Source organism: Lynx canadensis, chromosome B4 (genome assembly GCF_007474595.2).
Source record: "Lynx canadensis isolate LIC74 chromosome B4, mLynCan4.pri.v2, whole genome shotgun sequence".
NCBI lineage: Eukaryota > Metazoa > Chordata > Mammalia > Carnivora > Felidae > Lynx > Lynx canadensis.
The window spans coordinates 24,868,298-24,895,724 of record NC_044309.1 but is presented as its reverse complement, the minus strand read 5'-3'; the positions used below and the strand labels follow the sequence as shown (position 1 = coordinate 24,895,724).

The following is a 27,427-nucleotide window of genomic DNA, read 5'->3' as shown; positions in this document are numbered from 1 at the left end:
TGGGTGTTGTTTTTTTTTTTTTATTTTTTAAAAAAAAATTTTTTTTTTCAACGTTTATTTTTGGGACAGAGAGAGACAGAGCATGAACGGGGGAGGGGCAGAGAGAGAGGGAGACACAGAATCTGAGACAGGCTCCAGGCTCTGAGCCATCAGCCCAGAGCCTGACGCGGGGCTCGAACTCACGGACCGCGAGATCGTGACCTGGCTGAAGTCGGACGCTTAACCGACTGCGCCACCCAGGCGCCCCGAGCACTGGGTGTTGTATGGAAACCAATTTGACAATAAATTTCATATATTGAAAAAAAAAAGAAATATCCTCTAAATAGATGTTGATTTTAATTAATGTAACATGGTCTACACCTAGATATCCTTCACTTACAGAAAACTAATTCATCTCAAGAAGAGGAGATATCACTACATCTAAGAACCTGCCTGATTAGATCTTCCTTATGGAAAAGCTGTGATACCATGGCCATAGCTGAGATCCACCCTAAAATCTCTGATGGTAAAAACAAGAGACTAGTTACCACTACACTAATTACTTCTAGTTATCACTAGTGGTCAAATATATTAGGGCAAATCCTTGGACTCACCTGGTTTCTTAAGAACACTCTAAATTAGAGTTCATACATCATTAATTTTGACATTCTGAGTTGATCTGACTAGGATCTGTATCTTAATCCCAGTGGTGCTGAGGAACCCAAGAATGGATGTGGAAGCTACACAGGCTGACAGGCAAACCCCTGGGTCAGCTACTCATTAACAATGGAATCACGGGTCGAGTAATCAACCTCCCTGAACCACAGCTGCCAAAGTAATAAAAAGTAGGCTACAATAACACAGCTACTTTGCAAAGCTATACAATGACTATATAATTTAACAGATGTTAAGCATATGATACAGTGTCTAGTCCAGGATAGAACGCTCAACAAATGCTTTTTTCTCTGCATTCCCTTAGGCAACACATAATTTTCATCTCATTTCATTTATATTTTGAGAGAGAATACAGAGAGAGAGAGAGAGAGAGAGAGAGAGAGAGAGAGAGAATAACCCAACCAGGCTGTCAGCACAAAACCCAACATGGGGCTTGAACTCACAAACCTGAGCTGAAATCAAGAGTCAGACACTTAACCGACTGAGCCACCCAGGTGCCCCAACAAATGTCATTTTTAAAAATCCATAAAAATCCTACCTGGTTAAAGAGTCTTCCTCAGAATTCTTATCTTCTACTAAAGAAAAAGTAAAATACATTTTAAATCAACATTAGAAAAAATATAGGAAATTAAAAGTGTACAGCTAATGATTTGTTAAAAAGTATTCCTTTGGGACCACACCTGGAAACCACACTGCACTGAATGGTAATTATACGACTGATAGGCTTAATGCACTAAGAAATCTTACTTTCTCTTCTATACTGACCAAAAGTAAGAACGGTTTTTATCAGAATTTGATACCTACAAGTGAACTGATGTTTACAGTGACCATACCTGACGGACCCTATGACACTGGAGGAAAATGGTATCGTTAGGAGAATGATTATCATAAGCTGACAATGTGAAACTTAAACTAGCATGATTTTTCTGGACTTCCACTACTAGAGGAGTTAAAAGAGAGTATCTTTATTTTGCTGTAACATGGCAGAACTTCCCCAGCTCTTCAGCAGAGACTGTTCAATTTTAGGATGAAACACCCCCTCACAAAGCGTGGTCTATAGCTATTGCACTTTGCAGCATGGCAAAACCATAGCAAACAGACTCTCCCTGGCCTTATTTCCAATGGCAAGGTAAGTAAAGACTCGGTATTCCAGTTTTATAAAGTTCTAACCTCTTGAGACTGTCTCCTTCCATTGCTAGAGAGTCTATCTAGACCCACCGTGTATCACAGAGGAGGATGATCCCAATGTTAGTGCTATGTAGTGGTTCATGAGGTCATTTTTCTCAACCCTCCCCATTAGGTGACACACATCTAGAGAAATCATGCTTTTTTTCATGTAAGGCATATGTCATCAGATCCTCTACTGATGAGCAACAAAACAAAACAAAGGGCAAAGAATATCTTGAATGCCTACATTCAATTACCAGGGAATTTTAATTTTCTAAACATTCAAACATATCCACTGTATGATTCTAACTATATGACACTCTGGAAAGAGCAAGACTATGGAGGTAAGGGTTGGGGTGAATGTAGGGATAAAGGGGCACAGCACAGAGGACTTTTAAGGCAGTGAAACTCTTTCACACGATACCACAAAGGTGGATTCACATCATTATATGTTTGTTAAAACTCATAGAATGTATAACACCAAGGCTGAACACTAATGCAAATTAGAGACTGCCTGAAAATGATGAGTTAGTGTCAATATAAAATGCACCACTGTTCTCAGGGTGCCTGGGTGGCTCACTTGGTTAAGCGTCCAACTCTTGATCTGAGCTCAGGTTATGATCTCACAGTTCATGGGATCAAGTCCTGCATCAGGCTCTGTGCTGACAGCACAGGATTCTTTCTCCCCTCTTTCTCTGCCCCTTGGCTGCTCACACGCATGCATGCTCTCTCGCTCAAAACTAAACAAAGGAACTGAAAAAAAAATACTACTAAAAATGTACCACTGTCGTGCAAGATGTTGACAACAGGGGAGGCTAGGCGTGTAAGGGAGTGTGGTATGGTATATGGAGACTCTCTGTACTTTCTATTATATTTTGCTCTGAACTTAAAACTGCTGTAAAAAATAAGGCTTATTAAATGCAAAAAAAAAAAAAAAAAAGGTATCCATTGAAGCTACTCTTACCATATATTAAAGCATGATACAGTCACCTTGAAAATTAAGATAGAGATCAAAGTAACACAATATGGGTACTGTCTCCCAAATTGAAGTATATGAAAATACATAAAGCAAAATACAAAAATACAAAAGTTATTTGTATACTTAGGCAAGAAAACAATTGATGAATATGATCAAATATCTTATAACTATAAACAGGGATTCAGCACTATATGAATCAAACCTGGGTTATCCATATAATTAAGGATTTTATTCTAATTTTAAATAAAAAATCATTATGTTTATCGTATCTAAGAATCACAATGAAAGCTTAATCACATAAAAAAAGATTATAATGACCTAATATTGCCCTAGTAATTTCTGTACAAATACCTACTTCATATGGATGATGAAATTGAAACCAGTACCATGTTATACCATCATATTACTTGCGATTAAAATAAAATTTTAAGACACCACCAAAAATTAAGTTAGGGCTATAATTCCTATGCAGAAAAGATTTCATCCAAGAGGCCAAAGATTGCTACCCTCAGAACATCCTACTTGAATGACTAGCCCTTGGTTGTTACCTGGGATCTTGGATTTAAGGAGGGTTCCCACCATTCCCTAGCAGGTTAAGAGTGGCTCACTGTGCCTAAATGTGGTACAATCTTAAGGCCGTATACTTGATTTCCTTCTGGAAACCTGGAATTTTGGTACATGCTAAGGAGAAGATGCCTATGTGATTAGCATTTGAGGAAAACCTCGGGCACTGAGTATCCATAAGACTCCTACTGGCAGACAACATTTCACTTGTGCTGTCCTAATTTGATGCTGGAGGAATTAAGCACAGCCTGCTAACTCCACAGAGAAAGGATTCCTGGAAGCCTGTGCTTGGTCTCCTCTGGACTTCACCCCATGCACCTTTTCTCTGTGCTGATTTGCCTTTCTAGCCTGTCCCCATACCAAACTACAGGCATGGGTACAACTATATGCTGAGTTCTGTGAGCTCTTCTAGTGAATAATCAAATCTGGGTGTCGTTGGGGTGCCTCTAACACAACTGCGTTATACGAAATTTTTATTATTTAGGTTGATGTCTTATACATGGTTACAATCAGAAGGTTATTTCACAGAATACTTTTCCTGGAATCTCTTTTTCTTGGTACTTGCCTTGAAAATTCCTACATTCCTATATATCCATTTGAAGAAAGGTATAAAAGGAATAGATGAAATAATGATGTCAGAAAGTGTGAAACAAGCAACAATCCTATTTTACTCAGGGAAAAAAAAAAAAAGAGAATCCTGATGATTGCCACTATGTTCTACCATATAAAAGTTCCTCTCAAATATGAAAAATCAGTTAATTTTCTCCAACTAACTAGGACTTAGTTCATTTTTCTGGCAGCTAGGAATCAAAGAAGTAACAGGGATTGTTCTAGAAAAAACATAACTATCAGACAGAGTATGAAAACATACTACTGATTATAGTTTTTTTGTTTCTTTTCCTTGATTTCTTAGAAAATTAAAGATATAGTTCACCTATTAAAGGCAGTTATTGCCAAAATAATCAAAAAGTCAAAATTACTGCATCCAAATTGTCAGATGAATTATCCACTCCACCCTGAAAAGAGGAGATTTGAGAATTAAAGATCAATAGGACCCATTTGGGGGAAGGCAAAGTGAGTTATCTTATATATAACTGGTTCAAAACTTGGTATTCCACAGGAGTACTGATGCATAGGGGCACTTGTACCCCAATGTTTATAGCAGCACTCTCAACAATAGCAAAATTATGGAAAGAGCCTAAATGTCCATCAACTGATGAATGGATAAAGAAATTGTGGTTTATATACACAATGGAGTACTACATGGCAATGAGAAAGAATGAAATATGGCCCTTTGTAGCAACATGGATGGAACTGGAGAGTGTGATGCTAAGTGAAATAAGTCATACAGAGAAAGACAGATACCATATGGTTTCACTCTTATGTGGATCCTGAGAAACTTAACAGAAACCCATGGGGGAGGGGAAGGAAAAAAAAAAAAAGAGGTTAGAGTGGGAGAGAGCCAAAGCATAAAAGACTCTTAAAAACTGACAACAAACTGAGGGTTGATGGGGGGTGGGAGGGAGGGGAGGGTAGGTGATGGGTATTGAAGAGAGCATCTTTTGGGATGAGCACTGGGTGTTGTATGGAAACAAATTTGACAATAAATTTCATATATTAAAAAAGTAAAATAAAATAAAATAAAATAAATAAAAACTGATAGACTCAAAAAATAAATAAATAAACCAATGGATGCTTTGTTTAAAAAAAACCAAACACTTGGTATTCCAATTGGCCATATATTCTTGTTAAGTCACAGCTTACCAATTTCTGAAAAATATATTAAAGCAGTTCACATTAAAACTGTACCCAATAAAAATTTCTACCTGACAATCCAGAAAATGCTTTCAATCTTGACAGACCATCATCACTGACACTATCACTATCACTGTGTGTACAGGTAGAAAGTCGTTTCGCATAAGAAACTCATAAAATATGACACAAACTTTAGATTAGATAGCCCATTGCCTTAGAAGGAAATATACATATATGTTAAACATGCATATGGTAGAAATGTATTCTAATAGTAGATTCCAAGACAATTTTCCTTAGAGCTTTCTTTAGGGATGAAATTTAGAAAGGGAGACTAAAAGGAGAGATATCAGAAGAAGGCAAATCAAAAGAAAATAAAGAGAGACAGCACTAACAAAATACAGTCAGGTATTCAAACATAACAAAAAAGACACAAGCAAAAATAATCGCGTATTGACTTTTTTACTGACATCACTAGAATTCCCAAACTAATGAGAACTAGTAGATTCAGCGCATCACCTGACATTTTCTCCTTGTTATGATATTAGTTTTCTGCAATAACATATTGACACGAGGTCAGTTTCTCCAATCTGCTGCTCTGGAAACTATTTCTGATCAAAACTTAAAACTATTAAAAATACAGCTGTATCATGATTCCATTCCAGACAGGGCCTGACAGTGGCTTCCAGCTGTTGCTGCCAGATTTTTGTTTCAGTATTCATCCAGAAGAGTTCATCAAGGACTTGAGGAAAACCTCAAATACTCCCACAAGAAACAGGTAAGAACAACAACACTTTTCCTCACACTTGACTCCTAGGTTTTGACAATTATGGAAAATTGCTGGGCAAGTATACTCACCAGGCTAGATCATTTTCCCTTGACCCTGCCTGGGTAGGTGTTGCATTTACAAAAAGTTAGATAGGACCTTAGTTGATATGTTATTTTTCCATATTTGGCCACAGAAAGTACCAATCACATAAATAAAAGACCTTACAACTCAAAAATTCTTTTGAAAAGATTACCACCAGAGAACTTTTAAAAGTTAAATCCAACTTTCTTTGTAGCAATTTGATAAAAATATTCCTCCTTGAAATTTTAAAAAATTTTTTCAACATCACTTCCTCTAATTCCTTGCCTTTTTCCCTAGCACTCCTCAGTCTTCTTTACCAACTGCCATTCTTCCATCCATCCTCTCTAAAGTGGTATTCCCAGGGCTTGTTCACTGGCCTTCTCATTCTACATGTTCTCCATCACGGACAAGCTCAATCTTTATCCAAGCTATGACTGTGCCTAACAATTCTAAGCAGATTATTTCAAATGTGCACCTCCAATCTTGAAGGTCTATCTCCAACTGGAAACTCCTATTATTCAATTATCCAATTACTGAGAATATCCTACATGGATATTCCATCAAATTCAACATATACAGAAAATTACTGGTCTTCCTCATTCCTGCTGCTCTCCTCTGTTCATCTGATAAAGTCCTACTCATTCTTCATGTCCAATTTAAATGCTAGCGCACAACCTGGAAACCTCTGAATCTTCTGATAGTTCTCTCTCACCCCCTAACTTTTTATATTCAAGAATCACAAATTCGTATTAACTATACTCTTTCTGTCTCTGCTTTATCTTTCCCCTGCCACTGCCCTAGTCAAACGTGAGTTCTTAACTGACGATTTTCACAGGGAAAAAAAAAAAAAAGCCACCAAATATTACCGTTATTTCTTAAATGAATAAAAAAAATTTTAAGCAAAACAAATGAGAAAGACACAAAGCCCAGAAAAAAAAATTTTTTTAATGGAATAAATTGAACCCCCTGATGTTTTCAACATAGACAGCTGAAAGTTTCATAATGGACTAATACCAGGCTAAGAAAACAAGAGCTTCCTTTGCCTCCCAGTCTCTTTATGTGGTTTCCTATAATCTATCCTCCATATGAGGGTTCAGCAAACTACGGCCACAGGCCAAATCCAACCTGCCATCTGGTTCTGTAAATAATGTTTTATTGGAGCATAGTCCCATGTCTTCACTTACATATTGCTATGGCTGCTTTCACACTACAGTGGCAGAGCTGAGAGACCACATCACCTAAAATATTCACTGGCTCTTTAGGAAAAAGGCTTGGTGATCTGTATTTTATGCCATAACCAGAGTGTCCTAACTCAAATCTAATCTTATTAGTCTTCTGCTTCAAATTCTCCAAAACCCCTGCATCAAATACTGCTGGCTCCCTCCCTAAGATCCATTCCATATTCTTCATTCTTGCTAGAGAATCACAACTTTATTTGGATATTTATTGTCTCAATACACAAAGAAGGTGGCCTCACCCTGGTTTCAAAGAGAAAGGATTATTCTAAGCTAATCACAGTACCTGATTTACCAGGGACCAGTTTAGGAATGAGTGTGTGATGTAACCTAGTCTTTAAAATGTTAGAGGAAGTCTACTGCAAGCCTCTTCCTAGTTAAAAGAAACACATAAAGAAAAGCAGTCCTTCCCTCCCACTGGATGTTGCCATGTGAGAATATGATACCTGGAGCTGTTGCTAATTAGCCACCCCAGAAAGGAGAAATAAAAATACCACCAACTCCAAAACTGAACAAGAGACAACTGGGATCCTGATGACATCACTGAACCATCAAAACATTTCTGGTTCCTACTGTTTTAGTCACTGTTAGAAGTCACCTATTATTTGCCGCTAAAAGCATTCTACCGAAGAAACTTCCCAAGGCCTATCAGGTAAGATCTACTCCTTTCTATAGCACTGACAAACATCCATAAGCTTGTCTTACCTAGTTATTCACCTCATTCCCAACCATTCCCATAGCACACTTTTTATACCAGCAACACCCAACTGCTCATAAATCCTGCAAAGTTCACTCGTACACCCTTAGACTTTGCACTGCTGTGTACTCCACCAAACACGTAATCGTGATAGATGCTACTCCTGTGAAACAATGTCATTCTGCCTCTTTACCTGGCAAACTTACTACTCACTCTGCACGCTTACCTTAGATTCTACCCAGTTTTTTAAAACTCTAATCCCTCACCGTGAACTTACAGTAACTGGAACAAATGCCAATAAAAAATAACAATGATAATTATAAGCTCTATGAGACTCTGTCACCTAGTAAGCACTAAATAGACTAAATAATGAAATTGACAGTGATAATAACAAACTCCTGGAGTGTAGAGACTGTTTTTTGAGTGTTTGTATTCTACAACAACGGAAAACACTTAGAAGCTAAAAGGCACTTAATAGTTATTTGTTAACTGGACAAATGAAAATGAATAAAAATGTTTTCTTTGAAAACTATTTTTAAAAAAACCACAGAAATTTTTCTGTTTAAGAAACCACAGGGACAGCTCTATTCTATTATGACCACCTTAATGATCAAAACACTGTTCGGGGCGCCTGGGTGGCGCAGTCGGTTAAGCGTCCGACTTCAGCCAGGTCACGATCTCGCGGTCCGTGAGTTTGAGCCCCGCATCAGGCTCTGGGCTGATGGTTCGGAGCCTGGAGCCTGTTTCCGATCCTGTGTCTCCCTCTCTCTCTGCCCCTCCCCCGTTCATGCTCTGTCTCTCTCTGTCCCCAAAATAAATAAAAACGTTGAAAAAAAAAATTAAAAAAAAAAAAACAAAAACACTGTCTGTTCTATCTTTGCCTTTCCTGTAACTTCCAAAACTAACCTACAGAAGTTCTTTGGTAACAGTCTACCAAGTTAAAGCTTTCTTCATACTTTTCAGATTACACAATGCACTAGGTGCCACATCTGGGAGCAACAGTAGCATTTTTGGTATTGTGAAACATTTTTGTGATTTTATTACATTTCTTGAGCCCAAGTTACCCTATTTCAATACTTGCTAAGATAATCTTTTGAATAATGGCAACAGACTATCTTATAATAATAAAATGACAGCGTCATGACAATTATCCAACAAACTGACAAAAACATTGTTCTAATGAAGTCAACATATCTCACTCTGGATTTGTTGTTGTTGTTTTTAAATGTTTATTTTGAGAGAGACAGAGCATGCATGTACAGGGGAGGGGCAGAGAGAGAAGGAAAGGGAAAATCCCACGCAGGCTCTGAACTGTCAGTAAAGAGCCCAACAGAGAAGTCTGACACAGGACTCCAACTCACCAACTGTGAGATGATGACCTGAGCTGAAATCAAGAGTTGGACACTTAACCCACACAGCCACCCAAGCGCCCCTCTCATTGTTTTGATTTGCGGAATGAAGTTGATAATGGTGAGACCTTGATGACACAAAATGTGAAATAACCTATGCTTCTCAACAAGGCATTGCTTTTCTTCTGTACTATTGGCAGCTATCTGTAAAAAACAATTTCACTGGCATTGTTTCACACTAGCTAAGTTTTGCAGTTCTTATTATTTGCCATTTGTTTACAGTACCAGAAAAGTACTGTAGAATTCCCAGTTTTAAAGAATGGTTCATTTTTTAAAGAGACAAATCACTAGGTAATAATATTTACTAAATATAATCCATTTGTAAACATTATATAAAACATCCATTTTTATAGCAAGTGCCATTTGTTACAATATGTTTATGGAGGAGACATAAAAGATACTAACTTAAAAATCTTTTCTCTTTGGGCACCTGGGTGGCTCAGTTCGTTAAGCATCTGACCTTGGCTCAGGTCATGATCTCGCAGCTCATGAGCTCAAGCCCCACATCGGGCTCTCTGCTATCAGTGGTGGAGCCTGCTTTGGATCCTCTGTCTACCTCCCTCTGCCTCCCTCCTGCTCACTCTCTCTCTTTCTCTCTCAAAATTAAATAAATATTTTTTAAAAATATGTTTTTCTTATTTACACAAAGATATCATATGGTATTTTAGGGGTCATGACTAAAATAATGAATTTCTTTTCAGATAATACAGCCTCATATTTTCAATTACCTATAGTTAACTTCTTAAATAATTCTGAACATTAGACTATAAAGAAAGAAATTAAGAAAGAAAACAATACACATGCAATTTACACACTGGTGTTTTTTTCTTCATTGTTCTTTCATTATCAAAACTTCCTAATTCTGACTTTACCTATGTTAGGACCACCAAGAGCAATTCACTATGTAAAGTCTTACCTGGATTGCTATTTTGCAAAGAATTTTTAAGCATGATTTCTTCTTTATGTCTGCAAATTATTTCGTAATTGCTATGTATAAAAAAGGGTGATAAATAATATTACTATTGTAATACTGATATGAAAAACATTTACCAAATATATCAAATTCTTAGAGTATTTCAAATAATATCAGAGCAACTACCAAAACTTGGAATTACCCCATATACTTCAAATTTGTACGTTCTATACACTTTTCATTAAGTATGTACTTAAAGAAGAAAAAACAGTAAGATGAACGAGTCATGAATTCAGGGCATTATAGCTTAGTAAATTAGAATTAGTTTGCCAGGGGCACCTGGGTGGTTAAGCATCCAACTTCAGCTCAGGTTATGATCTCACGGTTTATGGGTTTGAGCCCTGCATCGGGCTCTGTGCTGATAGCTCAGAGTCTGGAGCCTGCTTCGGATTCTGTATCTCCTTCTCTCTCTGCAACCACCCCCAGCTCACACTCTGTCCCTCTCTATCAAAAGTAAATAAACCTTAAAAAAAATGATAATAATAATTAGAATTAGCTTGCCATTATGGAAAGTGTTTTGACTCAGAAGTCCTAGCTCTATAACCAATAGCTATTTGTTCTTGGATAAGCCACTTCTCTTTGGCTCAAAATCTTCCTCTATAAAACAAGTATCTTACTGCCTTATTTTACAAGGTTGATAAAAGGATTTAATAAGATATTACGCCCAAAACATGGCCTCTCAGGCAAGGTGATTGATGCTCATTACTCTGGGAAGGGCAATATGAGACCTTCCATGACCTCAGAAAAGATGCTCCACAGGATTTAAAGCAGGGGTACAGGGGCACCTGATGCACAGGATTTCAAGTGGGGGTACAGAGGGTGCAGGGACTCAGTCAGTTGAGCATCCAGCTCTTGATCTCAACTTGGGTCTTGATCTCAGGGTCATGAGTTTGAGCCCCATGTTAGGCTCCATGCTTTAAAAAAAAAAAAAAAAAGGCAGGGGTACAGATCTACTAACAAAGGAGAAAGGGAAGCCCGATCTCTTCCTGCAGCATTATTTGAACATCTCTGACAGCTTAGAATGGTCCCAACTAACATCTTCTGGCAAAAAAAAAAAAAAGAGAAACAAGATCCTCAGAGGGTAACTCATAATGAAAGTCTAGGCTAAGATATGGGTTCCACATAAGGTTTTTGAGTGTGTAGGGAAAGGGGTGTATGATTAAAGCCAGGAGGCCCAGCTGCCAGAACAGGGTGCTGGTGCTTTGGGATAGCTGCTGAGCATACGTGCTGCATGTGCAGTGAACAAAAGAAACTTTGTAACTTTGAAATCTAAGTGTGGATCACCATGAAGACTGGAAACTCTGGATCAGCAAGGGAATCCTGGGAGCAAAGGTCAATCACGACCGCGACCAGACTGCAGCACCAGTTTCAACAGCAATGCCGCAGCAACAGAATCAAAGGAAACAGCAGAATGATCAGGATGTTCTTTTTTCTCCTCCCTACGACTTGTGAAAGAGGACTGTCTCTTTGGTCTTAGGGTGCTCCTTTGGTTCTTGGAAAATTCAAGGGAGAGAGTACAGGAGATAGCTCTCAAAGGAAAGTACAGGGTTTTCCACACAACTGAACATTTCAAGACCCAAGTTACTAGTTAGAAAACACAGAGATGTAACATTATTTGTACCCCATGCATAGGGGTTATACTTGAAACGAAAGGGGCAAGGTTAGGATCCTTAAGGATAAAGGTCTCAAGGGGCGCCTGGGTGGCGCAGTCGGTTAAGCGTCCGACTTCAGCCAGGTCACGATCTCACGGTCCGTGAGTTCGAGCCCCGCGTCAGGCTCTGGGCTGATGGCCCAGAGCCTGGAGCCTGTTTCCGATTCTGTGTCTCCCTCTCTCTCTGCCCCTCCCCCGTTCATGCTCTGTCTCTCTCTGTCCCAAAAATAAATAAACGTTGAAAAAAAAAAAAAAAAAAAAAGGATAAAGGTCTCAAAAGTCCTGAGGTAAAGAATCCTGCACACATTTCTACTTCCAACTAGTCTAGTCCTTTGCTTGATTTCTGGCTAATGTTGTGGACTAACCAACTGCCATTCCAAAACTGCCTGACCAAACTACGAAATACCATTTGTTACGTACGAAGTTAACCGTTAAATTATTTTAAACCTCAGTTTAGTAATAACTAGCATTTTAATGCAAACACAGATTAAAACCCTTAATATAAGCATATTCAGCTGCAGTCCATGCATATACATCTTGAGGAAAGGGATCAATACCTTGCTGAAGAAGAAGCCTGACTACATTTGTTGATTCATAATTTACAGCAAGCATGAGGGCTGTTCTAAAATAACAGAGATAACTTCACTCTTAGGAATTTAGAGTTATTTAAACAACTAATTTCGATATACTTTATCAGGTTAATATCTTGCCTGTCTGTTCAGAATCAACCATTTACACGTTCAAGTGTTCATCTTTGTAAATTATCTCCAAGACTAAAATGAAGGGACAAAAGGGAGCTTCTTGTCCCACTTGGGTAATGTATTATAGAGTTGCTAATTTAAAGTCCTTTGATAAACAAGAAACTATGTGGAGGTCACTTATCTGAATAGGTAAAGATTTTAAAAAAGAATTCCCCATGTCTTCCTTAATCTGATACAGTGCACTTCAAAGCCATCTACAGGTCAAGTAAGTATAAAAACTATCTGCAGGCTTAAAATGATAATATTTTAATGTGAATGCTAATAAAACAGGCATAATTATAGTTAACGATGCTGATAAGCATATGGTAGGCACTAAATTAAATGCTATGTATATAAAATATAATTTACGCACAACCACCCTTGAAGGATGTGTTATTATCCTCCTTTTCATATCAGGAAACATTTAGTGATGATACGTAACGCTCCCAAGGTCACAACACCTAGCAAGTAGGAAAGCTATGAATAAACCTAGTCTTGTGTGAATCTAAGGCACATCTCTTTCTTCTTTATCACCCACCTGTAACTTATCCTCATTAAAGGAAAAGTCTATTCAGTTAAAGCTACCTTTCATCTTTCTATGCATACCAATTAAAAGTAAAATAAAAAAATACATACTGGACATGAAAAAGGATAAAAACTGATGAGCCTATAGTATCCAGTAATAGTAATTAATCATCACTTAGAGACCATCTAACGACAACAGTATTCCTCAAAAGAAAAAAAAAAAGGCAATTTAAAGCAAAGAGTGATCCAAAAGATAAAACTCCTATTTATGTTTAACATGCGTCTTTTTTTTTTTTTTTTTTTAACATTTATTTGCTTTTGAGAGACAGAGCACAAGCAGGGGAGAGGCAGAGAGAGACAGGGATACACAGAATCCAAAGCAGCTCCAGGTTCTGAGCTGTCAGCAGAGCCCAACATGGGGCTCAAACCCACGAACCATGAGATCATGACCTCAGCCAAAGTCACAGACTTCACCAACTGAGCCACCCAGGCACCACAATATACATCTCTGAAGGAAAAATATATATGAAGAAGTTCTTTTTTTTTTAGTTTATTTATTACTTATTTTGAGAAAGAGAGAGAGTGCACTCGAGAGTGTGGGCGAGGGCAGAGAGAGAGAGAGATGGAGAATCCTAAGCAGGCTCTACACTGTCAGCACAGAGCCTGATGTGGGGTTCAAACCCACGAACCATAAGATGATCACCTGAGCCGAAGTCAGATGCATAACCAATTGAGCCACCCAGGCACCTCTAAGAAGTAGAAGTTTATAAAATACCATAAAAAGATTAAGAAGTCCAATATTGTGTCATAAAGTAAACTAACAGCTGAGAGTACACCCTTTATAAAATTAATATGAAATCCCTTTAGTTAACACAAAATCATGTGGAAAAAAAAAAAACATTGCAGGGGCAACTGGGTTAAGCATCAGACTCTTGATCTCAGCTTGGGTCTTAATCTCAGAGTCATGAGTTCAGGCCCAGTATTGGACTCCATGCTGAGCATGGAACCTATTTAAAAATAAACACTGCAAATGACATTAGTCAACATTATCAAGGAATATGAATTCTGCTATACCCTGTTCTTCATGTTGCCCAGTCAGAATAATTGCTTTCTGCCTAACTGGTGATGTGTTGACATTTTTCACTATATAATTATAAATTAATATTTTTCTTCTTAAGTTAATCTTCCTGACTTGAATAATTATTACCACTCTAGAACAATACTAAGGTTTAAAAGAAAACTACTGCACCTTTTTAATTTATCAACTGCATGTATATTTGCTGCCTTTTCTATTAAAAATTCCACTATTTGCTGTTTGTTTTCATTTACAGCAACTAGAAGTGGTGTGAAGTTATCCTGTAAAAGAGCAAAAACAATTTATAATTTACAAAATTACATATTTCCATACCAAATTTTAAAACTTACAAAAGATCCTCTAAACTTAAACATATAATACAAAAAGTAAATCAAAATGGCCTCTTCCTTCCCACCCCTGTGCTTTCACCTGCTGCTGCTTCTCTTTAAAATAGCCCTCCTCCACTGGGGCACCTGGGTGGCTCAGTTGGTTAAGTGACCAACTGCGGCTTAGGTCATGATCTCAGGGTTTGTGAGTTCGATCCCTGCATTGTGCTCTATACTGACAGTGCACAGCCTAGAGCCTGTTGCAGATTCTGTCTCCCTCTCTTTCTCTCTGCCCTCCCTCCCTTGCTCGCACTCTGTCTCTCCCTCTCTCTCAAAAAGAAACAAACATTTAAAAAAATGTTTTTAATAAAATAGCCCTCCTCCACCTTCTTCAACAGATTATATGCAGTCATGCCCCCAAACTCACTTCAAACACTCACTGGTTCCAAGATCGTTGCTTCTATCACAGTACTTATCATGGTATACTGTAGTTATTGTTCCTATTATTGTGCTGTAGTTATTGTTAGGCAAAATATAAATCAGAAATAAAAATATAATGGCTTATCAATAAAAATTCAAACACTGGTTTATACAGATCATTTTTAGCATAATGAAAGTGACTACATTATTTGCATTTTTAGGGAACAATGCTGAGGAGAAAGAGAATATTGTCTGCAATAGGCATAACCTATTCAACTGTAACCATGATTAATCTAATACGGTTTGCAAATATTCCAATAGGAATATGATTATTTACAGTACACATAAGGAAAAAGTGTTTTTTTGAAACCAACTTATGGGGCACCTGGGGGGCTCAGTCAGTTAAGAGTCCAACTTTTGTTCAGGTCATGATCTCATGATTTGTGAGTTCAAGCCCTGCACTGGGCTCTATGCTAACAGCTCAGCCTGGAGGATTCTGTCTGCCTTTCTCTCTGCCCCTCCCCCACTCATGCACACGCTCTCTCTCCTTCATAAATAAATAAATAGAATACAAAAACAACTTCGAAAGTCTAACTTGGAAAATTCAATCCTATTCCGAAGACATTAACATAAAATACAAAATATATATTATAAATTAATATGGATTGCCTTGAAAACCTTGAAATCTTTATCAAAATAGACCATAAAACAGAGGCGCCTGGGTAGCTCAGTCAGTTAAGCATCTGACTCTTGACTTTGGCTCAAGTCATGGTCTCATGATTCATGAGTTCAAACCCAGTGCCTCCTAGGGATTCTCTCTCTCTTTCTCTTAATAAACTTTTAAAAAATTACCAAGGTTTCTTTGTGTCCAAAAAGAGATCTGATTAGCACAGTCTTCAAAATACATATATATATATGTATATATGTGTGTATATATATATATATATATATTTATATCATAAAACAGTAATTGTAAACGCAATGCTTATGGAGGCAAAGTAGGTGACTCGAGTAAGTGAAGAACCTAAGTGGGGACAGTAGCAAACTGGAGACACCCATACCTCATATAAAAAGGTCAGCCGCTGGAATGCATACCAAACAGTAGTATGGGCTCAAAGTACCAGGTATGATTCCGTAAGAAAAGTCTGAAATCCAGATTTCTGCATGAGTGTCATAATTTTAAATGTTGACTCAATTTATGGAGGAAACTAAACACATCCAGGGGCCAAATTTAGTCAATAGCCCACGGGTATTTTGGTTGTGCATAAAGCAAATATTTGTATGTAAATCTTTCCTGAAGTATCAGTATCACGTTTTACCAAAAACTTAGGCCCCAACATGTAATAAAAATTGCTATTAAGACTCATAAGAGGGGAGCCTCGGTGGCTTAGTCAGTTGAGCATCTGACGCTTGACTTCAGCTCAGGTCATGATCCCAGGGTTGTGAGACTGAGCCCCACATTGGCTTTGGCACTTAGCGTGGACCCTGCTTAACATTCTCTCTCTCCCCCTCTGCCCTTCTCCCCCACTCACACTCTCTCTAAAAGAATCACAACAAAAAGACTCGTAACACCCATCTTAAGAATTTTTCCAACGCTTATTAAAACTGCAATCTATCTGTGTTTAATTCTCCCAGACTGTTAATCAAATAGACAAATTAGTTCACAACTATGCTGAAACTAAATTATTAAAACAATTCCCAACTGTATTGTCACTAACTACATTTCCATGTTTAAAACTACCATTTGGATTATGCCAGGGCTATATGAATTTAACAGACATCATAAGACAGTTGGTCACATAGCTTCAACTAATAAAGAAGATTCAAGATTTTCTCCTATTGCAATCAGGAAAACACTGCTTGTAATAACCATTTGGTAACATAATGAATAGGTAACAAAAGATATAAAATCCTTAAAGGGTCAGACTCTACTTATTAAAAGACTACCCATAACACTATGGGTGCCAGTGAATAACTGTTGGTTAGATGAAAAATTATTCCTTAAGTCAACAGCTATAGCCAATAATATTCACTTTAACTTCTCACAGAGGTAGAGAAAGATGAAAGGATAATGCTTTTGGAGAGAGTTGAAGGAAGCAGCATGTATCAAACTGCAGGTCTTCCAGAGATTTCTTAGGTTTTGACATCTGTCAATTTATATACTATACTTCTCCATTCAGTAGTTCTTTGGGGTTTTTTTAATTAAATTATTTATTTTGAGGAAGAGAGAGAGCACGAGCAACTGGGGGAGGGGCAGGGAAAGAGAGAATCTCACGCATCTCTGCACCATCAGTGCAGGACCCAATGCAGGGCTCGAACTCACAAACCATGAGATCACAACCTGAGTGGAAGTCGGACGCTTAATCAACTGAAAAACCTGGGTACCCCTCCATTCAGTAGTTAGCTTCTTTTAAATTTTTTTTAAATGTCCACTTTTTGTGGAAGAGAGAGAAAGAGCACGAGCAGGGGAGGGGCAAAAAGAGAGGGAGACTACAGAATATGAAGCAGGCTCCAGGCTCTGTCTAAGCTGTCAGCACAGAGTCCAACACGGGGCTAGAACTTGTGAACTGTGAGATGATGACCTGAGCCTGAAGTCAGACGCTTAACCGACTGAGCCACCCACACACCCCAGTAGTTCTTAACCAAGAGTTGTAGCACAGTCTCAAAAAAAATATTTCTAAATATCCATGTCTATGTATACATGTTACTAGATTTACTCAAACTCTTCAGGAGAGAGTTTAGGCTTGTAAAAAAAAATTTGAAACTTCCCCAGGGCACTGGGATTCACCACCACAATTCTAGCTGAGAGCTGGTGCAGCAGACAATCACATCAGTCTCATCTATGTGGCCAACTCCCTCTATCATTTGAAGATTTAGCCAAAAGAATGACTTATCAAAACTGCATTTAATTTCCCTGAGCAGAGGTAGAACAGGGACTAAATGTAAAGTCAAAATGCAACTTGATTTCATTACTTTTAAACTTCTTACTTCCCATCAAGATATTCTAGATTTCAGAACAGAGTTTAGACTCTTATCTAAGTGGCTGTTTCTGCCAGAATAGGATTATATGACAGTTAATTATTTGTTCTTTCCTCTCCTTGCCCACTTAATCAACCACCTGTTCACTGCCAATCTGATTTCCTCTGAGTCCTCCTACACTTGGTCTCTAGGCAGGTTTGCAACTCACTGTTTCCCTAAGTAACAATTATTCCCCTCAAAAATTGAAGACTCCTTGACTAAACATATAAACTGAAGGGGAAAAAAAACAATAAAACAAACAGCCTCTTCTTGTTATTTTCTCTCACTTGCCAAATTTCCAAATTGGCCTACTTAGTTCTGACTGCTCCCTCCTTTCCCCTTTTTCCTCTTAAGCCTTGGCCAATAAAAGATAAATCCCATTTTTATAAATCACTTTTTTTATCAAATAGGAACTTGTCAACAGCAGCAATATTTTTTATTGTAAAATGCATTTGTTTTCTTTGAGTTTTAAGACAAAGACTAGGGCAAATTTTGCTTTCCTGTGTTGTTTTTCACTAAAAAAAAAATTGGATGGGAAAAATATTTGAAAACAAAATAAGTTTTACCTTTAACAAATATATTGTTTTCATAAATATTTGCCATAAATACATAAAACAAAGCAGTATTCTCTGTTTCTTTAGAAGTATCCTCATTTAAAACGAAATCTTAGGGGTGCCTAGGTGGCTCAGTTGGTAGAGCATCCAACTTCGGCTCAGGTCTTAATCTCATGGCTCATGAGTTCATGCCCTGCATTGGGCTCTGTGCTGACAGCTGGGAGCCTGGAGCCTGCTTCAGATTCTGTGTCTCCCTCTCTCTGCCCCTCTCCCCCTCTTGTTCTGTCTCTGTCTCTCTCTCTCTCTGTCTCTCTCAAAAATAAATAAAATATAAGAAGAAAGGAAGGAAGGAAGGAAGGAAGGAAGGAAGGAAGGAAGGAAGAAGAAATCTTAGATAAATAAGTTATTGCCAAATATTTTCATTCAGGGAATACTTGAACTTCCAAATACGTAAAATTGACCCTACCCGTGTCAACCAAGGGTGTTCCTTCAGGGGCTTCAGCAGTGAAAGGTAATGCATGTCAAGGAAAAGGCAGGTGGGCCAGCAAGTGTGGCCATCATCTACTCCCCATGTACAGCTACAACCCTGCTGAGGAGCTACACAAGGTTGAGCAGGAGCTACTCTCTGAAGTGGGACACCCCAACATGGTACATGGCTGGCCAAGTGGCTACCAACACAAGTAGATGCCTTTGCTGGATGTCAAGACATGACCTGACCCCAATGCCCTCATCTTCAGAGCACCGGGGCCTGCAGTGCCCAGCACCTACAACCTGCTGCTTTCTCCTCCCGCTTGCACACATCCAAGCTCTCCCTGCTGGGTCTGGGTCTCCATTCCTCCTCCCACCTATCCCCAGCAGCACCCCTTGCCTAAGCCCCTGCATAGCACCCAGCCTCCATCATCACCTCACTCCCCTCTAGACCTTTAGTCCTTTATGGGCTCTGAGACTACCATCCACTTGTAGGCACTAATGGAAACATTTTCTTTCTGGGGTGGAAGGGTGGCTGGGAGATACAACTTTGCCCTTTCTGTGGGCACTACCTTTTTCTAGCCCTCCCTGACTTGGCATTGGAGTTATTTCCATGATGACAGGGCCTGATGTATAGAATTCAGTGTGTGTGTGTGTGTGTGTGTGTGTGTGTGTGTGAAATAAAACATTTTGAGGCTAAAATATTCATGTATATATATAAAATTTCAAATAATGTATAAATTAGTTCTTTACCTTATTTCTTGCTTCAGTATTCGCATTGTATAGCAGCAGCTTCTCTATTATGGATATATTATCACCAAAGGCCGCATAGTGGAGAGCAGTGTTGCCACTCACATCCCTAATATTTGGATCGGCACCATTTTCCAATAGTATGTTTACACATTTCTCTTCCTGGCACTGTACGGCCTGTCAGTGATATGCCAAGAAACAGAGTGTAAATTCTGAGAATTTAAAGTAAGCATGCCACAGGTTTCACCGATTCGTTTTGTTTCAAGGCAATAACTTCATTTTCATTCTAAGTAATGACATCAAATCCATCTCAGGCAGACATAGCTGCTACTACATACCTTCATGAGAGCTGTCCTGTTTTCATGATCACAGAGGTTAAGATGGCATTTCCTCTCTACTAGGAGGGTCACCACTTCTGGATGGCCATTGGCACAGGCCAAATGGAGAGCAGTCCTAAAAAAGTGAGAGGACTTTTTAGGAAATGATAGTGCACTCTCTCAAAACATGCAGTTAATTCAGGAAATTGTAAACATTAAGTAGCATGTTATTCCTATGCCTCCAAAACAAAGATTCAGTTTTCCTCTGGAGAAAGTACAATATTTAGTAGTGATTACTCATCACACTAATAAAAGAGCAGCCTGTTTGAAGAGAAAGAGCATGACCTCGGGATTCAGCTCCACTTGGGTTTCAATCCTAGTTTAACTCTGTCACTCACTAGTTATTGCTTAGACTTATCCTCAATGTCCTCAACAAAAGGGGATAAAAATAGTAGTTGTCTCGGGTCACCTGGCTAGCTCAGTCTGAAGAGCATGTAACTCTTGATCTCAGGGTCGTGAGTTTGAAGCCCCACAGTAGGTGTAGAGATTACTAAAAAAATGATAGTAATAAAATAAAATGAAATGAAATAAAATACACAGTAGTTATCTCACAAGACCTCGTTGTGATGCTTAAATGAGGATCTATGCAAGTATTTAGAACACTTCCTAGCACAAATAACATCTCAATAGTTGTTGGGTAGTATAATTTTTACCATTACTACTGCTTTACATAGACAACACTTCAATTAGGTACCTTGATACAATTACACCTACTTTGCAGATATGTTTTAAGGATTAGCAAGAATACTGCATTCCAATGATTCTAAGATGCTCATTTTGTCACATTTTAATATCTCTGACATTGGAATGCAATTTATAACTCAAAATGTCTTACAACTACAACTGAAAAGACTTTAAAAAATTTTTTTATTGGGGGCGCCTGGGTGGTTCAGTCGGTTAAGCATCCGACTTCAGCTCAGGTCATGATCTCGCAGTCCGTGAGTTTGAGCCCCACGTTGGGCTCTGTGCTGACAGTTCAGAGACTGGAGCCTGTTTCAGATTCTTTGTCTCCCTCTCTCTCTGACCCTATCCCATTCATGCTCTGTCTCTCTCTGTCTCAAAAATAAATAAACATTAAAAAAAAAAATTTTTTTATTGGTACATAAAATAGTGGGACACCATAGAATCTTGGTGCCTTCCATTATGTGAAATGATGGTATATACAATAGGTCTATTGCAGTTCTAGTCATATGATTGGCATTTAAATAAATTTTAGTTCTGAAAAGCATTATAGGAAAAGAGGACTAAATTAACAAAAGGAAAACATTTTTAAGGACTTCTTACTTTGCCTCTCAAGAAAGTTTAAGCCAAAGGAAACTCAGGATTCCAATGACCAGGAACAAGGAACAGCTCATTTTTTTAAATATTGAGGTCTATAGATTTATGAAAATCAAGTATTTCCAATGATCAATATTAGTATTTAATACTATCATAAATTTCAAAAGGGCAGGTAAAGGTTATCTTTTACAATTTCCTATCTTCAGAAACATTGAAAGGAAGGAGGAAAACTTCAGTTGAGATCCTAATACGTGAATTTAAAATTTCTCATCTTAGGGATGCCTTGCCGGCTCAGTCAGTAGAGCATACGACCTTGATCTCAGAGTTGTAAATTTGAGCCCCATGATGGGTATAGAGATTACTTTACTTAAAAATAAAAACTGGTGCAGAGCCTGCTTTAGATGCTCTGTCCCTCCTCTCCCCTTCCCCCTCCCCCTGCTCATGCTCTCACCCTCAACAATAAATAACACTTAAAAAATAAAGTAAACAAGATAAAATCTGGGGCACCTGGGTGGCTCAGTCTGTTAAGTGTGCAACTCTTGATTTGGGCTCAAGTCACGATCTCATGTTCACTGGATCAAGCCCCGTGCTGAGACTCTTTGAAAAGTCTATTTGAAAAGTTCCTGCTTTCAGCACGGGGCCTGCTTGGGATTCTCTCTCTGCCCCTCCATCCCCCCACCTCCCACCCCACCCCTCTCAAAACATCAATAAACTTAAAAAAATAAAATCTTTAGAAAATAAATAAATAAAATGTCTCATCTTGCTCATACTGTGCAAAATGAAGTCTTTGAGAATGAAAGGATCTTGAGAATATGTCTGCTATATAATATACATGCAGGTTCTAGTTGATAAATAAATGGATGGAAAGTGGATAAATACAGTTGGAGAGTTCAATATTTTTAAAGAAAAGGTATATAAAGTAAAACAATACTTCTGAAACAGCAATAATCATTTATATTTGCTATTTATCTTGTTCATAAGCACAAAACTAATATATTTTGTTTTCATGATTAATATAAATCATTTACCTATTATATGTAATAAAGCTACATATAACAAAAAATATATGTATATGTTTAATGTATGCATAATAAAATCTACAAATGCAAATAAAAATATTCCCTTTACTTCTGAAGAGGCCAAAAGTTGTCAGAATATACCAATCCTCAAAAAAATTTTAATTAACTTGGTTTTCTTAATTTACATCCAAAAATATTTTTTAACACAAAGTGAGAAATTATTTTCATGTATATAAGATTCATATTCTTGCTTTTCTCCAGGATTTCTTCAACGATAACAAACCTTTTTTATTGATAATAAACTTTTAATAGGACTTTTATACACCTTTTCCTGTAGAAAGCACAGATTTTCTTTAAAGGAAAAGAAAAATGCATGTAAATTCAAAGGCTCAGAAATAACAAATTTAATCATATTTTGTGCATTTTGGGGCTTAATATAAAACCAAAGTCTGCTTGTGTGTACATATGATCAAACTGATTTTTGTTCTCACTTAATGATCAACTAAAGCACAGCTCTGCATCTCTGTGTATATCTATTACCTATGCCACCTTCAATGATCACATATCCATCTTATGGATATAATGGCATACTTATAAAAGCCATTATGAGTTCTTAATACATTGCTATTTTAAATAGTGCTGAGAAAAGCAAAATGTATGTCATTTATCTCTGGTAATTTCCTAAAGATATTTTAGTAGAAATAAAATTGATGGGTAAAAGGAATACATATTTTTTGTGGTACTTACACCAAATTGTCTATTGGAAAGTCGAAAACAACTTAAACTTTAAGCGGCAGTATAAGCACCATCATTCTATTTTCACAAAGGTTGTAGATGGAAAACTGTACTTCATTCCCTTTTTAACTTAAATTTCTTTTTTTACCAGGGACGCTATATTTTCCTATGTCCACTGGTCTCGTGTAGATATGCAAAGAAGTACTTTATGCAATTTCAAATTACAGATTTTTTTTTGTTTTGATTTCAAAGACTTCCCTGTAAAACGAAGATATATTTTTTTGTCTGATACAAATATGTTGTAAATATTTGCAAGTGCATGGTCTTTTATTTTAATAATATTATTTTCTGATGGAGGCTTTTAGTTTTTTATGTTGCTAAATCAATCTCCAGAATTCTTCATTTAAAAAAAAAATTTTTTTTTATATTTATTTATTTTTGGGAGACAGTGTGCAAGCAAGGGAGGGGCAGAGAGAGAGAGGGAGACACAGAATCTGAGCTGTCAGCACAGAGCCTGAAGCGGGGCTCGAACCCACGAAGCACAGGATCATGACCTGGGCCAAAGTTGGACTGCTTAACCAGCCACCCAGGGGCTCCCAATTTCTTTTTTTCTTTTCCTGAGAGAGAGAGAGAGAGAGAGAGAGAGAGAGAGAGAGAGAGAGAGGCGAGACAGAATCCCAAGCATGCTCCACATTGACAGCAGGGAGCCCCTCGCAGGGCTTGAACCCACGAACCCCTGAGATTATGACCTGAGTCGAAATCAAGAGTCATAGGTTTAACTGACTGAGCCACCCAGGCACCTCCAAAAGTCTTGCTTTTCAAGTCATTCTTAGGATGGGTAAATAAGCATTTGTGGGGGCTTTTTCTGTTACTTTTCTTATTTTGCATATTAAAATGTTTTAATTTATATCCCACCTGGAACTTATTTTAGGGAGATAAAATTCTAACAAGTTTTCTCCAAATCAGCTGTTTCTCCACTATTTACGAATAATTCACCTTTTCCTACTAATATGAAATGTCACCAGCATCAAATTTTAAAGTATTACATATATTTGAACTTTTGTTATTTTCTACTCTGGACCACTCCTTTATCTGTCTTTTCAGCTGTTCGTAAACGAATAATTTGTGGAAATCTCAGGTACATTTTGATATCTGGAAGGGCAAATCTACCTCCTATTATAAAAAAATAAGTTCTTATTTTAATTCCAGTTCGTTAACATAAAGTGTTATATCAGTTTCAGATGTACAAGACAGTGAGTCCAAAAATTTCCTTAATGACATCAGAAGAGCATGTGTAGCTCAAAATTCTTAAAACCATGATGCTTTCATTTGCTTTACCTAAAACTGACAAATACAGGAAGAGACTTTGAGAAAAAGGAGTCCTATTCAGAGCCATCTTCCACTTCAAAATGTCCTTCCAAGGTCCCTCAGTAAATAGCACACGTACATAAGTGTACACAGACATAAACTGGATACTGGATTTTATCCCAAGAATACTGGATTTTTAGCCCAGAAGTTGATTACAGGAATTATTTCTCCCATTATGCACTTTTCTATAACATTATGGCATGAAAATGAGTCCATTAAAAACAACATGTTGTCAACACTTAATTTCGTGTGTATTACTATTGAAATTTGGGTAAATCACGTCAAACTTGAGAGTAAAGTGCTCTATTCGGGAACTACGACTACGTGCCAAGGCAGCTGAAGATTTTGTTTTTGCCGCTCACACTGTCCGCCTGGGCGCTAGACCACGTTGGGTTCCCACCACCGAGGGGCAGCGGGACCTCAGGAGGGAAGAAAACCCAGCTCCCCCAGGGCTCCGATGCACAGGTAGAGCTAGACCAGGTGTGCGCTTCTCCCAGGTCGTTCCCGCCTCCTCCCTGCCAGCCTCCAAGTCCCTATTACCTGTTCATCTTGTCTCTATCATCCACGCCATTTTTCCCCAAGAACAGAATCTGCTGCACTTTCGCTACGTTGCCCACGCAGGCAGCCTTGTGGATCTTTCCGAGATCTCTGTCTCGGACGTGGTAACCCATCAGGAAGTTGTCAATCCTATTATTCTTCTGCCCAACAGAAGCGGAGCCCAAGGGCGACACGCCCTTCTTACTCCCGAACCCAAATATCCTCTTCATTGCTAAGCCTACGGGCTCCACAGAGACTTCACCTCGCCCTCAGCTTTTCACTACTTCCTGAGCCCAACACTAGCGCTACAGATAGGCCAAACACTCCTGGCCACAACACCCCAGCAGTGACGCTCCGCGGCTGTGTAGCTCTCACCTCACGGTAACCTTCAGGAAGCAATGCCGCTTAAAACAAGTGCGCTTGCGCACTTCGGAAATATGGAATCACTGCGCGTGCGCACAGAGGGCTAGCGGTCAAGGGTACCCAAAGCGCATGTGCGAGGCCCCAACCACTCAAATCTCAGTGATTGGGAGCAGGGCTGGGTGCCTTCAGGTGGGAGTTAGCTGAGCGTTTCTGGGCATTTGCAAAAGTTAGGATCGCGGTGTGGAAAAGCAGCCCGTGTATACGACTGAGGCTAGAGTGACGCCGAACTTCGGGATGCTGACTGAAGACGTCGTTCCCCAGAAAACTTCCCTTCGAAAAGCTCTCTAAATCTCTTTATCCCTCAGTTTATTCTTCTTCCGTATCCCTCTGGGCCCTAGCCGGTCTCCATAGAATTTAGCAGATGCAGCACCAGCAAACGTTTTCTTGGTCAGAGACTCTGGCAGCTAGTGACCTTAAATGCAAGTTGATGAGGCGGGGGGAAACAACGTATTCTCCAGATGAAATGAAACCGCATTTCTGCACGCCTCTGAATCCTCCCCTTGGCCCCAACCTTACGTTTACATTTTCTTTTATTTGTTGGTGTTAGTTCCCAATTAAATCTTTAATGAATCCAAGATTTATTTGGGAGCATGGTGTAACATTTAGGAATTTTTTTTTTAATGTTTATTTGCTTGACCTAAATAAGACATCTTTTCTCACCTAGTTTAAAATGCCACTTGATCGTAGATTAAATTTTCAGGTATTGTTTTTTTTTTTTTTTTCCTGTTCCTGGGTTTTACGTTGTGTTCCATTGACTAGTCTGCTTCTTGCATCAGTACACTACTATTTTAATGTCTGACAACAGCTAATACGAAACCAGCTACCCTAAACTCACCAGATTCCTATTACATTTGTTAATGATTTAAAGAATTAACCAAAGTAGGAGCCCCTGGCTGGCTCAGTAGAGCATGCAACTCTTGATCTTGGAGTTGTGAGTCCAAGCCCCACATTGGTCATAGACCTTGCTTAAAAAAAAAAAAAAAAAAAAAAAAAAGAAAGTATTAACCAAAATAAAAATTAACAGAAACCACTGTTTTGTTACAGAAACCACTGTGGTTTTGTGCATTTGCACAAAACACATGAGCAAAATTTGAAAATGTGGTGTCCATATTTTATAGCAAGACAAATGCATAGATATTAATTTAGGTACTTCTTCAGAAGACGTTGAATGTCATTTTGTGTTTGTTGGTGGAATGATTTGACAAAAAGTTGGTTGTAATTAGCAACTCAGAAAGCAAGTGTCTGCATCTTCAGCAGAATTTGCCTCTGGAATGACCTACAGAGTTCTGGAGAGTTCTAGAGTCCCTGCCGAGAAGGTGGATAACAAGAGTGTATCTTCATTGGTGAAAGACCAGTGAAAGAGAAGTCATGAAAGTCTTTTCCTTTTGTGTTTTTTTTTTAATTTCTGGTTTTTTTTGGTTTTTTTTTTTGTTTTTTTTTAGTTTAGTTTAGTTTTGAGAGAGAGAGAGACGGGGTGTGTGTGTGTGTGTGGTGTGTGTGTGTGCACGCACACATGTGCGTGTGAGCAGGAGAGGTACAGAGGGAGAGAGAGAATCCCAGGCAGGCTCTCGGCTGTCAATGCAGAACCCAATGCGGGGCCCAGCTCATGAACTGTGAGATCACGACCTCAGCTGAAATCGAAAGTCAGACGCTCAACTAACTGAACCACCCAGGCACCCGTTATCTCCTTTTTTTTTTTTTTAAATTTTTTTTCAACGTTTTTATTTATTTTTGGGACAGAGAGAGACAGAGCATGAACGGGGGAGGGGCAGAGAGAGAGGGAGACACAGAATCGGAAACAGGCTCCAGGCTCCGAGCCATCCACCCAGAGCCTGACGCGGGGCTCGAACTCACGGACCGCGAGATCGTGACCTGGCTGAAGT

General features: G+C 38.5%; 1 protein-coding gene across 4 annotated transcripts in view; it reads right to left on the bottom strand.

The window, feature by feature from the left end:
• ANKRD26 (ankyrin repeat domain 26) overlaps positions 1 to 25,513 on the bottom strand; it is a 113,566-nt gene extending 88,053 nt beyond the window's left edge. For 2 of the 4 annotated variants that reach the window (XM_030321159.1, XM_030321161.1), the window contains exons 1-6: positions 25,125 to 25,511; positions 20,146 to 20,260; positions 19,811 to 19,984; positions 14,446 to 14,552; positions 10,224 to 10,294; positions 1,193 to 1,229 (exon numbers count right to left, since the gene is read on the bottom strand). In XM_030321159.1, the coding sequence (XP_030177019.1) occupies positions 1,193 to 1,229; positions 10,224 to 10,294; positions 14,446 to 14,552; positions 19,811 to 19,984; positions 20,146 to 20,260; positions 25,125 to 25,351 (731 nt within the window). In that variant the 5' untranslated portion in view covers positions 25,352 to 25,511. Of the gene's footprint in view, positions 1 to 1,192; positions 1,230 to 10,223; positions 10,295 to 14,445; positions 14,553 to 19,810; positions 19,985 to 20,145; positions 20,261 to 25,124 lie in introns of all 4 variants that reach the window. The other 2 variants (XM_030321162.1, XM_030321160.1) reach the window with 2 other exon arrangements.
• Positions 25,514 to 27,427: the final 1,914 nt, after the last annotated feature.